Consider the following 13,839-nt stretch of genomic DNA (forward strand, 5'->3'; position numbering starts at 1 on the left):
CTCCTGGAGATCCTCAAAACTGCGTGCTTGGGGCATGAGTTGTCATGGGGAGAAAGGGTGGGGAAGGAGTGGGGTTTGGGGGGCCAGTAACAGTCAGTCACATTTCCCTCCCACTCCCTTCCCCCCCACTTGGAATCCTGAGCTGAATTGCACAATCTCGCCAGCCAGGGTCGGCCCATGGCCGGGAGTTTGAGACTCCTGCTCTAGAGTGTCACAAGATGTTTCCAGGGTGATGCAAGGTCCAGGGTTTAGGGGATATTGTAGTATTTGGGGTAGGGAAGGAAATATGCCTGAAATGTGGTGTGGCGAACAAAGCAAGGAGTAGGAGTAAATGGGACCAGGAATGTGGAGGGGGAAATGAAACAGCAAGGAGAAGGTAGTGTGGAGGATTGAATTTGGGATATCAGGAATATCAAGGGGGAGAGAGTACAACCAGTTGTCTTTCTCTCTTCAGACCTTGCTTTTAAATCCACAGCTAAAATACTCTTTGGGGAGCTAACTGCTGGCCCAGTAATTGGAAAATTGGATCTGTGATAATTCTCTGATTTAATTACTTTAAAAAACAAATAGAATTTTGAGAAAAGCCTGAATTTATTAGCTCCAGATTAATTTTTCAAACCAGAAAATACAAGTACTCTCCTATGTTGTCCATGACATGGCTGCCAACATAGCGAAAAAAACACCTTGTTAATGTTTAACTAGACTATTCATAGGCCAATCCTGACAAATTTATCCAGCAAATTAGAATGCATCTTTAGGGTAGTGCTTAAGGAATGTAAGATGACACTCAATGTTATGTTCGTTGATGGAAAGTCATTCTAAGTAAAATAAGTGGAAATGCATAAACACAAAACCTTCCTGTTCAATTCATTGGCTCCATTAAGTAAGCAATGGGGGGAGGTGAAACAGAATAATCCATTATATGGGAATGCATTTGGAGTTTGTTTGAATTATTGCCAAAATGCATCATCCTTGAACAGTTTGCCCATGATCTGTACTGTCATTGACTTCATAAACCATAAGGATCCATTGCTGCTTGTTGCTGTTGAAAGTAACTGTTACTAAATTGAACACCTGTCACCATAAATTAAAATAATGCACGGAATTAAATGATCTTCTGTGATGTGTAAAAATCAAACAGAAGTCAAGGAGAGCGACTACAGTTGTACTGTACTGCTGACAGTTTTTGAGATGAGGCTGTGGTAACAGGCTGCTCAAATCTTTGCCCCAAACACTTGAGTGATAAGTCAGACAACTTAGTGGGAACAGGCTGTAGCTTTATTGAGACATGATTTATAAACACATCAGCATCTGCAGCCTCACCTACCCCTCAGTAATCCCAAATTAATTTAATACCCTATGAATGCTCTGATCCACACTCCTGTGTAATTAACCTTGTATAGCCAAAACCAGGTTCCTGAATTCCCCAACCTACTAGGTCTGGTAATGCCTTTAAGGCAGTAAGTATTGTTTCTTTAGGCTATGTCTACACTGTTCCGCAGGTGTGAATTACAGAGTGTACCAAAGTATTGCAGTCTAACTGCCCAGTGTGTATGCTGTTGGAGATAACTAAAAGGAATCTTGTTTGTGTTAATGTAGTCTCATTTGAAAGAGGATTATGTTCATACAAACAAGGTACCTTTTAGTCAGGCCACCAGTGTTCATGTAATGAGAACACTGCAGTTCGCACACAAATAGTCCTGTCAGTTTTCTAAACTCTATTAAGTATTCCTTTTGGAGGTTATAATCTCACTGCAAACAAGACTGTATAGTAGGGGTGGACAATAATATGGTGGCGGTTCGCCCCTAGTGGTCCACTGCAACTATATTTACCTGCTCCTCCACAGGTAGTGGTGGTCATGGCTCCTATTGTCCACAGATCACCACTGTTCCTAGACAATGGGAGTGGTGGGAAGAAGTATGGACCAGGACACCGCTTCCTGCACCTCCTGTTGGCCAGGAAAGGCGATCCAAATTCTAAAGGCGCTGCAATCACCTATACCTGTGGAGGGGCAAGTAAATATCACTTAATTCTGCCAGACTGGATCCGGCCTGTGGACTGGTGTTTGCTCTCCCCTGCTGAATAGCAATCTTGGCTCTTAAAAACAATCACAGCTATTTCTACAAACTTAAAATACAAAGCCAATTAACCTGTGTTGGAACACTTCATCCTCTGTTGATTAAAGCTTATTACCATAAAAATCCCCAGTTGGAGTAATAAAATTATTTTAAAAGGTATTGCATATATTTATTAAGTATTTGTTATAACTTAAAATACACCATAAAGAAGCAACTGAATTTCTCTGTAGTACAATAAAATGACTAAGGACATTGAAAAAGGTCTGGAATGGAGTGGTAACATCCTTGAATCCATTGTTTCCACAGGGAAAGTATATGGATATTGAGTTTGATTTCAAAGGTGATCCACTTGGCGGAGTTATAAGTAACTGTGAGTATTACATTTGGTACTGACTTAAAACATTTCATGGCTACTCTTCTTCAAAATGGGCAGTAAAAAGTAAGGAGAGGACTTATGAGGATATGTATTTTTTATTTAGAACTCCGTGTTATGAAGAGATAGAAAATACTAGTTGCTTTTTTTTGTACTGAATTGTAGATAAAACAAAGGAAAATGCATTTGAGAAAACACACTAGTAAAAGTTTACTGCTTAAAGGGCCCATAATCCTGCATTATGGGACCATAGATTATCCATCATTGGAATTATCTGAAAGGGAGATTTAAGGACAGTTGTTTCCTTTAACTGTGGTTTTGATGTAGCAGATCTAAGTGGTATCGGTGGTGGTCACATTCCAGATATTTCATTTTCTTAATCAGACTAGCACTCTATTGTTGAGAAATTGTTTAAATAAATAAATAAAAAGAAGTCCATTGTTTTGTGATGACAATAAAGGAGCTGTACAAAAAGGGATTTTTGTACAGACCGCAAAAAAGGGGATGGCAAATTCAGTGTCCTTTGCAGATCGCTTTGTAAGGCTTTGCCTGAAAGAGTTTATTGCAAACACAGGAATATGAAACTCAGACCAAGAGCTATTTACAGTGTGGTTACCCATTAACTTTGAAATTTTGCAACTAAAGAAATTCGAGGCCAACAGATGCTATGTTTCTTTAATGTTGAACTCAACACAATTTTTCTTCCAGGGTTTGTGTATTATTTTCCCTCTAATATTCAAAATATTTTGTATGCAAAAAAGAAATTTCTCCAAGTGCAGCATGTGAACTTTCATCTGCTTTGTCCATAAAATGTCAGGCTAATTATCACGATAAAAAGGAGGCCCGTATAGTAGTTCTGTAATGCTTTGTTTCCCCTTTTCATGTTCTTTGCATATGTATGTAAAACAGCCTGTAAAAGGTGTAGATTTTAAGTTCTTGTGATCTTGGCCTCATGTCAGTGTTATCAAGGGCTGTGGCATTAATACCTGAAAAAAAATACTTCCATCCTTTGCCCCTTAAAGTTGGATGCTTATTGAACTGTCCATATTTCAATGTTGTTTATGTATATCTGTGAAGCACTCTCTTAGATGCCAATTACTATTTAGTATTAGTTTGTTTTCTTGTCTATTCTTAATAGTGTTCTACATTTTAAAATATGTAGTACTGCAGGTTGGACCTCCCTAATCCAGCACTCTTGGGACCTGGCCGGTCCTGAACAAGGGAGGGTGCTGGACCAAGGATGGTCATTCCAGCTCCTCTCTGATGGCCTCTGAGGTCTCTGCTTCCTGGCCTGGACTGCCCTTATGCCCGCCTACCCTGCTGCTCTGCAGGCCCAAGCCAGGCTTGCTGCCCGTGGCTGCGGGTCTGGCTCTTCTGCTGGCCCCTTGCCTGGGCTCTGGGTCACTGGTTCCCCGGCCACAGGATTGGCTTCACTCCTCGACCCCCAGCTGGGCAGCCAGGCTGCCAGTTCCTGGGCTATGGGACCAGCTCCGCTCCCAGTTTCTTAGCTGTGGGACCGGCTCTGCTCCCAGCCCCCTGGCCTGGCTCCAGACCACCAGCTCTCCACTCCCACCTCCCAGCCACTGGCTCCCCAGCTGCAGGACTGGCTCTACTTCCAGCCTCTCTGTCACATGCCAGGCTCTGGCCACCGCCATCTCCACCCATCAGATTCTCAACTGGCTCGGTGGCTCACTGGTCCAGGGGCTGTCTGGTCCAGCCACATCCATTGGCCAGATGTTGCCAGATGAGAGTCCCAGACCATAGAGGTTTAACCTGTACAACTGTCTTACCTTTAAATCATTCATTTGAATTAACTCTATAATGTAAAATTGAATTTTGTCACCCTGTCACTGATGTCTTCTGATTTGTGGGTGCATTTTCACAATTGCACCACGTTTAGTGAGATCTTAAATGCAACTTTCATGAGACATTACCTCCTTCTGAAATCAAGGATTGTTTTAGGGTGCTTGACTTACTGTGTTTTAAGTCAATTTTAGAATCCTTTTTCTGGTCTACTACATCACTGAAAGAGAACCTGGAAAGGCTAAAGAAGGGTCAGGGTATGTCTACACTTGCACCCTCTTTCGAGAGGAATGCAAATGAAGACATTCAAAATTGCAAATGAAGCCGGGATTTAAATACCCCAAACTTCATTTGCATATTTGCGTTATGGTGCTATTTCAAAATAGCGCTATTTCGAAGGAACAGATGCGGTTATTTCGAGAGAAAACCCTTCTCTCAAAATAACTGGTAAACCTCATTGTATGAGGAATAAGGATTCTTTTGAGAGAAGGGTTTTCTCTTGAAATAACCGCGTCTTAACACCATCTGTTATTTTGAAATAGCGCCAAAAAGCGAATATGCAAATGTAGCATGAGATATTTAAATCCTGGCCTCATTTGCAATTTTGAATGTCTTCATTTGCATCCCTTTCTCAAAAGAGGGTGCAAGTATAAACATACCCTATATTTTGTTAATATAATACTCTTGCTTGTTTTCTGATCATTAGTCCATTGTTACATCCAGTGATACTTACATCACCCCTCTCTAATTTTTATATTCCTTAAATTACAGCAATAAAATATTATGAGTTTGATCCAATTTCCAGTGAAGTCAGAGGTATTTCATTTGGCTTTAGATCAGACCCTATATTGCCAAACTATTTCTCATTTGAATTCTGCAAATATAACAGTGGCGGTTCTGGCTTACTAGGAAGTAGAAACTAAGTGAGGCTCTCTGTCTGGGTAAGTTGAGCAATTATATCAAGTCTTCTACTCTTTGCTTGAAAAATTTGGAAGTACACTAATATATAAGGCTTAGTGGAGTGGAGGACCTCTTTTTATTGATGATAGTCTCTATAGGATGAACTATATTGCAGCTTATATTGCCATTAAATATTATTGCATTCATAATGAGTTCGGAATCATAGTCATAGAACACTAGAATTGGAAGGGATCCCGAGAGGTCATTGAGTCCAGTCTCCTGCCCTCACGGCAGGATCAAGCACCATCTGTATCATCCCTGATAGATGTCTATCTAACCTGCTCTTAAATATCTCCAGAGATGGGGATTCCCTTGGCAATTTATTCTAGTGTTTAACTACCCTGACAGTTAGGAAGTTTTTCCTAATGTCAAACGTAAACGTCCCTTACTAGAGTTTAAGCCCATTGCTTCTTGTCCTCTCAGAGGCCAAGGAGACATTTTTTTTTCTCCCTGCTCCTTGTAACACTCTTTTAGGTACTTGAAAACTGCTATCATGCCCCCTCTGAGTCTTCTCTTTTCTAAACTAAAGCCCATTTTTTCATTCTTCCCTCATAGCTTGTTTTCTAGACCTTTAATCATTTTTGTTGCTCTTCTCTGGACCTTCTCCAATTTTTCAACATCTTTCTTGAAATGTGGTGCCCGAATTGGACAAAATACTCCAATTGAGCCCTAATCAGAGCAGAGTAGAGTGGAAGAATGACTTCTCGTGTCTCGCTCACAACACTTTTGTTAATGCGTCCCGGAATCATGTTTGCTTTTTTTGCAACAGCATCACACTGTTGGCTCATATTCAACTTGTGGCCCACTATGACCCGTAGATCCCTTTCTGCAGTACTCCTTCCTAGACAATCGCTTCCCAATTCAGTATGTGTGAAACTGATTGTTCCTTCCTAAGTGGAGTACTTTACATTTGTCCTTATTAAACTTCATCCTGTTTACCTTAGACTATTTCTCCAGTTTGTCCAGATCATTTTGAATTATGACCCTGTCGTCCAAAGCACTCGCAACCTCTCCCAGCTTGGTATCATCTGCAAACTTAATAAGCGTGCTCTCTGTGCCAATATCTAAATAGTTGAAGATATTGAACACAACCAGTCCCAAAATAGACCTCTGCAGAACCCCACTTGTTATGCCCTTCCAGCATGATTGTGAACTGTTAATAACTACTCTCTGAGAACGATTACCCAGCCAGCTATGCACCCACCTTATAGTAGCCCCATCTAAGTTATATTTGCCTAGTTTAATGATGATAAAATTATGTGTGTCCATATCAAATGCATTACTAAAGTCTGGGTATACCACAGCCACCGCTTCTCCCTTATCCACAAGACTCGTTATCTTATCAAAGAAAGCTATCAGATTGGTTTGACACAATCTGTTCTTTACAAATCCATGCTGGAAGGAAGATCTTTGGTTAAGTAGTGTTCATAGAGCATCCAACACTTGAGAAGCACAAAACTATTAAATGCCAACAAGCATGAAGCATTCTTCTTTGATAATCCCTTTAGTATGGGCCAATATACTACAAAGAGCACTGTTGTAGCCCCCTTCATTGGGGCAACATGAGTGCAAAGGACTGACCACAGAGTATAATTAGCACAGTGATGCATGTAGGTCCCATCCCACCTTCCATTGAAGGGAATTCCAGTGGGAACAGATCAGACCTGCAATATCTTGTGTACCATACGTGGAAAAGCCTTCAAGCGAATCTTGTTAAACGGAATCAACTAAAAAACCTGCTGAGCTAGTCAGGTCAGGCCTGTTTCCAAATTGAGGTCCGCTTAGATTTGATAATTGTAAACTACATATCTGTGGTAAAGCATCTAGCAACACTTTGGCACCTTATTACATTAATGCTATCATGAAAAAGAAATGGTGAGTGGAAAAGTTAATTGTGATGAATAGGCTTCATCAGATCTCCGGGCATGTGTTTCGAAACTATGATCAGCCACTTACAATATACTGGAAAACCTTTTCTGAAGTCCTATGCCATCTTGCTTGATCACAAGCCAAGTGCTATAGAGCCAGGCCAGTGGCCAGGATAGTAAGTGGCATTCTTCTCAGTGACTGCACACAGCCAATGTGCTGACATGGTGCATGAGTGGGGCTGGAATTTCTCATCTTTTGGGTGAAGAGTAAAGCTGAATCGTGAAGTAACAACTGTGGGTGAGGTTCTTTGGCTTGCAGTGTGCAGGAGGTCAAACCAGATGGTCATGCTCTTTTCTGACCTTAAATTCAAGTCTGTGATACTGACCACTACATGAGACTGGTGTAGCTGTAACTCCTATTTGTGACCTAGTATGTCTGAATCGGGTCAGGAATTGCTCACTGTAGTCTTAAGAGTCTTCCTCCGCCATGTTCGGGTTTTTTTGTGAAGGTATCTGGCAACCCTAGCAGTAGGAGTTTGACTGTCAGGAGAAAAGGACTTGTCTCTCTTACGATTCCCCGCACTGCCTTTGGGTTTGGGGGAAGAAGGGAAGTTAGCTCAATTGAGGTATCTGAAGAGGAGTATTTATACCTTGTACATATTGCACCCTTTTATTATATTGACCATTTGTGCTGAGAGGTACCATGGTACTTTTTTTTTTTTTTTTGTCAAGAAAGCATACAGACTCCAGTGTCCTGGCCATGTTGTTAGTCTGCACAAAAGACCACCTAAATTTCTTCCTGCAGCTTCAGTTAGATAAAATATTTACCTTCTTTTTCTGTCCTGAATTGTTGGCTTCATTCTGTTAAAAAGCTGCTGTGTACTAGCTCCAGGGTGGGATCAATGCAGTCTTACTGACCACACAGGAGTTGTTGCCAGGTTTAGTTAAGATTTGCAAAAGTTTCAGAGAAGTTGTTCAGTGAATACAACTTGAGTGTTTTATTTGCGGTTAATCAGTTGAATTTTGTGGTTATGAATTGCAGAAATAGTTGACAGTATTCCTAGTTCTCCTTTTCTTGTCACTAGTAACTAGATAGGGGAATAAAGGAACTATATAGATGATGACATTCTTTTTCTTCTGCATATTGCTTGATAACTGAGGGCAGCATGAATTAGTTGACTGCATTCCCTTACGGACCCATAGACCTTAAGGCCAGAAGGGTCCATCATGGATCAGCTAGTCTGACCTCCTGCACGGCACAGGCCACAGAACTTCACTCACCAACTCTCAATTCCTCATAACTTCTGTCTGAGTTACTGAAGTCCTCACGTCTTGAGTTAGACTTCAAGTTACAGAAACTCCATCCCGTTAACTCTAATTCAAATGAGCAAGTGAACTATGTCCCATGCTGCAGAGGAAGAAGAAAGCCCTCAGGCCTTCTGCCAACCTGACCTGGGTCAAAATTCCTTTCTGACCCCACATGTAATAGTTCATTAGCAAGTATAAGGGCAGGATCCACCAGCCAGACTCCTGGCAAAGAATTCTGTGTAGTAACTTAGAGCCTATCTTCAGCCATTCGAAATATCTGCTAACAGTCACAGTTGGGCCATATACTATTTTAGAAAAAGTCTTCATACGACCTCCCTAAATTTGTCAACAATTTGAAACTAAGTTTCCCCCACTTCCTATCCCCAACTGTCACCATGGAGCACTTTGTTCCTCTGATGGTTAGAAACCTTCCTTTAATTTGAAACCGAAACTTACTGATGGTCAATTTATATCCATTTGTTTTTTGTGCAAGCAGTGGCCCTTAATTTAAATAACTCCTCTCCCGCACGGTATTTATGTCTATGATATATTTATGAAGAGCAATCCTATCACCCCTCATCCTTCAGTTTGTTAGGCTAAACTAGTCAAGCTCCTTATGCTTCCTCTCATAAGGTACATTTTCCATTCCTCTTGTTGTCCTAATAATTCCAGTTTGAATGAATCTTTGTTAAATATAGGAGACCAGAATTCCAAGTGAGTTCTCACGAGTGATGTAATGATAGTAACACTTGCCTATCTAGACTGGAACTACATCGCCTGATTCATCCTAGGACTTAGTTATCCTTTTTCATTGCCTTGTCACATTTGCAGCTCATAGTCATCCTGTAATCAGCCAATAGCTCCAGGTTTTTCTTCTCCCCTGTTACCTTCAAACTGAGACGTCCCCAGCTTAAAGCTAAAGTTCTTGGTACATGAATTTGCACTATTAAATTTCATCCTATTTCTGTTACTCTAGTTTTTGAAGTTTTACAAATCTTTTATGATACTCTGATCCTCCTCTCTATTGGCAATAATTCCAAACATTGTGTCATCTGCAAATTTTGTTAGCGCACTCCTATTCTTTTAAGTAAGATGGATCCCAAGACTGATCCTTGAGAAACTCCACAAGTAACCTCCCTTCAGTCTGATAGCTCAACTTTCAATATGTCCTGTTGTAATGTCCCCTTAACTAGAACCTTACCCACCTTTTTCAATTAACTGCTGCCTTCCCCTTTTAATAATTTCCCATGTGGACCTGTGTCAAATGCTTTACTGAAATCCAGGTTGATTAGATCTACTGTGTTTCCTTTGTCTAGAAAATTGGTTTTTTTCTCAGAGACAGAAATTAGGATGGTCTGGCATGATCTAACTTTTGTAAAATCATATATTTTGTCCCAAATACCACTTTTAGGACAACTTATCATACCATCTAATGAGCCTGTACTTTCTAGGGCCGTTTTTTCTATTTCTTAAGTAAAGTGCTGTATTTAGAATTTCTCAGTCGTAGGGTACAACTGCCAGATTTAAAGTTTCACTAAAAATCTTTGCTCTTGGGTTTGCAGTTTCACGTGGCACTTTTTTAATATTCTTGGCTGGAGATTATCAGGACCACCCAGTTTAGTCCAATTAAATTGTATGAGTTTGGCTTCCACCTTGGATGTGATGATTTCTACTTACATATCCTTCCATCCAGCCAGTGTCCCCAAACTCCTTGTTACTCTTATTAAAAATTAAGTCAATATATTTGTTTAGGTCTTTAAACTCCACTGCATCTGTCGTGCTTAGACGTCCCACTTCTTCTTTCCTTATTTTCTTTTTATTTATATGAATAAAGAACCTTTGACTGTTGGTTTTAATTTCCTTTGCAGTATTCAACTCTGCTTAGCTTTTAGCAGTTCTCACTTTGTACTTCTGGTAGCTTTCCTTGATGATCTATGTCTTCCATTTTTTTTTAGGCTTTCTGCTTTCTTTTAATAATCTCTTTGGAATTCTTGTTCCTCCAATTAGGTTTGCAATTCTTTCTTCCAGTTCTTTTCCCCTTGTTTGGAAAACTGGCAACAGATAGTTCCTGCAACTTTTATTTAAAGTAATTGCGAGTCTTCTTCACATTCTGATCCTTGAGTTCTTTAGTCCAGTTGCTTCCCTAATTAAGTCTTATGGGTTTTTTTTAAGTTTCCCCTTTTGATAGCAAAGGTTCCAAGTTGCAGATCTAATTTTATTTATCTTTCCACTTAGTTTAAATTGAATTAACTCATACTCTCTTGAACCAAGATTGCGTTCTACAACCTGTATTTCTATGAGGTCCTCCCCATTTACCAATATTGAATATAAAATGGCATCACCTCTTGATCATTCGGTGACTATTTAGTGAAGAAATGTCAGTTCTCATGTGCAGGAATGTTTAGGCCCTAGTGCTGCTAATAGTACTTGTCCTCCAATCTGTATCTTGGAAATAAGCCTCCCATAATCACTTAATTCCCAGTATATTTAGTTAATTAAAATATTAAAGAAGTATCTGTCCGTATCCATATTGTTTCCTGTGGATCTGTATCTGATCCCAAGCACTGTTCTAATGGAACCTCTGTTTTCTTTCTATTCCAAAGTAATCTTGACCCAAACCTATTCCGTTTTATGCATTCCTTCACTTACAATTTCTTTACAGTCTACCTTGTCATAAATACACAATGCTGCTACTCCACCTTTGTTGATTTTTGACCTTCCTGAATAGCACATACCCTTTAACATCTGAATTCCTATCATGAATAGTATTCCACCATGTTTCCATTATCCATTTAATCCCTGGTTTTATTTCCTGCACCAGTAATTCTAGTTCCTCCATTTTGTTACCCAGCTTCCTTGCATTGGAGTACAGACATATTAGTTGTTTCTGCTTGGTTTCACCCAGATTCCTTGCCTGATTAGGTACAATGTTACCTGCCCGACTGTTACTATCTGGTAGCTTTGGCACTGTCTTTACTTGTGGTGTTTGGTCTCCTACCCTCCTTTGTCCATTGGTGCATCTCTTTTACTTGATTTTCCTCTTGCTGAACATCAGAATAATATATGCAGATTACATTTGCATCTCCCAACAGTCTCCCCCAGATTGCTAGTTTAAATCTATTTTAACCAATCGTACCAGCATCCATCCCAGAAGTGTATTTTGGTCCCTACTCAGTTGGAGTCAATCTCATGAAAACTGGTTGAACGTGCCAAAGTCCTCTTGATAGTACCTTCTCTTTCCTTCTCTAGGGATGGGTAGAATCCCACTGAAGATCACTAGCCTTTATTTCTTATGTGACTTCCCCACCCCTACCATAGGTTGAGAAACCTAAGGCCAGATGGCTGGATGTGTGGCCCTGTATTCGGCCCCTAAGGCTGGGGGCTCCCCCCACCATTGGGGAGTCCGTGATGGCACTTAAGCCCCCCCTCTCTGACACCTCCCTATAGGGCTGGAACACTCAAAATCTACTGGGCCCCCCATGGCACTGATGTGTGAGGGGAATGTGGGAGTCTTTTTCTGTTGGGGGCCACATCAGTGAGGATTTTGTGTGCGCACAGCCCCCAAACTATTTTCTGTGGGTTAGCGGCTCCCAACCCAAAAAAGGTTCCCTACCCCTGTGGTATAGTCTTCCTGAGGCTTCCCAGCAAGAATCTAGAAGTACAGTTCATTCCCCTGTGAAGGAACATGTGTATTTAGATGGTCAGTCTTTTCATGAAACAAACCAAAGCTATCACTTATTATTTCTCAGTTTAAAAGTATGCCAAAAAAATCTGTGTTAAAAGGGTTCATAGGATGGACTGCTGTTACTTCTTAGGAACAGGTGTAGTCACTTTTCAAATTACTGTTTTCATATACAGTTGCACTTGTAATTACATGATCAACTTGAAAATACATGCCCCCAATTGTCTCCTATTCCAGAGTAGTTTATAAATCTTAAAAATTCACACTTGAGTACAGGCAGTCCCCGACTTACGCGGATCCGACTTGTGTCGGATCCGCAGTTACGAACGGGGCTGCCCCAGAGTACACGGACTGTGGGACCTCGCGGTCCTGCCCCCCGTGTACTCTGGGGCTTTCTCTGCGTCTCCCTGGTCTGCAGACCAGGAAGATGCAGAGCAAAGCCGCGGAGGGGCTCGGGCAGCCCAGGGGCGCCTGGGCTGCTCGAGCCCCCCCCACCCGCTCCCCCCCGCGGCTTTGCAAAGCCGAGGGGAAGCCGGCAGCGGAGCCCCGTGGCTGTCCCGCTGCCGGCATCCTCAGAGGCTTTGCTCCCTGTCTCCCTGGTCTGCCACGGAGGACCCAGGCGGCGGGACCGCGGTGCGTCTCGGTCCGCCGCCCGTGTCTTCCTGGTCTGCTGGAGTGGGGGGGGGGGGCGCAGCTAGTACGCCCCCCCCCCCAGCAGACTAGGCTTTTCTCCGGACGCCTGTGGCAGAGCAGCTGGGGTGCTGCCGGCTGGTCCCGCAGCACCGCTCTGGGCGCTACTGGTCCAACCCAGCAGCACCCCAGCTGCTCTGGTCCTGAAACTGACCAGCAGCGGCTGAATCAGGACGCCTGGGGCAGAGCAGATGGGGTGCTACTGGGTTGGTCCAGTAGTTCCGAGGAGCGGCGCCCCAGCTGCTCTGCCCCAGGCGTCCTGATTTAGCTGCTGCTGAAACTGACCAGCGCTGACTACAGGAAGCCCGAGGCAGAGTTGCTCTGCCCCAGGCTTCCTGGAATCAGCTGCTGATCAGTTTCAGCAGCAGCTGACTTGGGGACGCCTGGGGTTCTTAAGTTGATTCTGTATGTAAGTCAGAACTGGCGGTCAGTTTCAGCAGCGGCTGAATCTGGACGCCAGTTCCGACTTACATACAGATTCAACTTAAGAACAAACCTACAGTCCCTATCTTGTACGTAACCCGGGGACTGCCTGTAATGTATTTAGAAAACAGCCCTGAGATGGTAGCTACAATTTTGGCAGTAATTTTTCTGATGAGTCACAGAAATTGTTCGTATTCTTTGTGTTCCATTTAAAAGAAAATAAGCTTAGAGACTGGAAAAATACATGTATTGTTATGCTAGACAACTGCAAAATGTCACAGTTACTAAGTAACATATATTTCTGCCTGATTTTAAAAAGATGGTGGTAGAGCAAATTGCCTGCTGAATGCTTTCACTCTTACCATGATGGTGGCTTTCTCCAACAGATCCTCACCCTGATTTAGTGATACATTAGAAAATAACTATACATATAGTAGATATAATGCCTGGTTTAGAAAAGCATTTTTAATCTGCAAGGGTGTACTTCACAATCCAAATGACAGTTTATGACTATAATTAAGAATAAAATCTTATTTTTACATCCTTCAGAAACAATATGGAAGAAAGCTGTGAGTAAACATAGTAACTTTTAGGTTAGCAAAACAAAAGGGTATATGTAATTGTGTATATATACTGAAGAATTAGCAGAAAAG

General features: G+C 41.8%; 1 protein-coding gene across 4 annotated transcripts in view; it reads left to right on the forward strand.

The window, feature by feature from the left end:
• The window catches only part of MYO1B (myosin IB), a 197,340-nt gene that overhangs the window by 115,728 nt on the left and 67,773 nt on the right, over window positions 1–13,839 (forward strand). For all 4 annotated transcript variants that reach the window (XM_075934204.1, XM_075934205.1, XM_075934206.1 and 1 more), the window contains exon 7: window positions 2,386–2,449. In XM_075934204.1, coding sequence (XP_075790319.1) covers window positions 2,386–2,449 — 64 coding nt within the window. The remainder of the gene's footprint in view (window positions 1–2,385; window positions 2,450–13,839) is intronic.

The sequence above is a fragment of the Pelodiscus sinensis genome, chromosome 7, assembly GCF_049634645.1.
Source record: "Pelodiscus sinensis isolate JC-2024 chromosome 7, ASM4963464v1, whole genome shotgun sequence".
Lineage (NCBI taxonomy): Eukaryota > Metazoa > Chordata > Testudines > Trionychidae > Pelodiscus > Pelodiscus sinensis.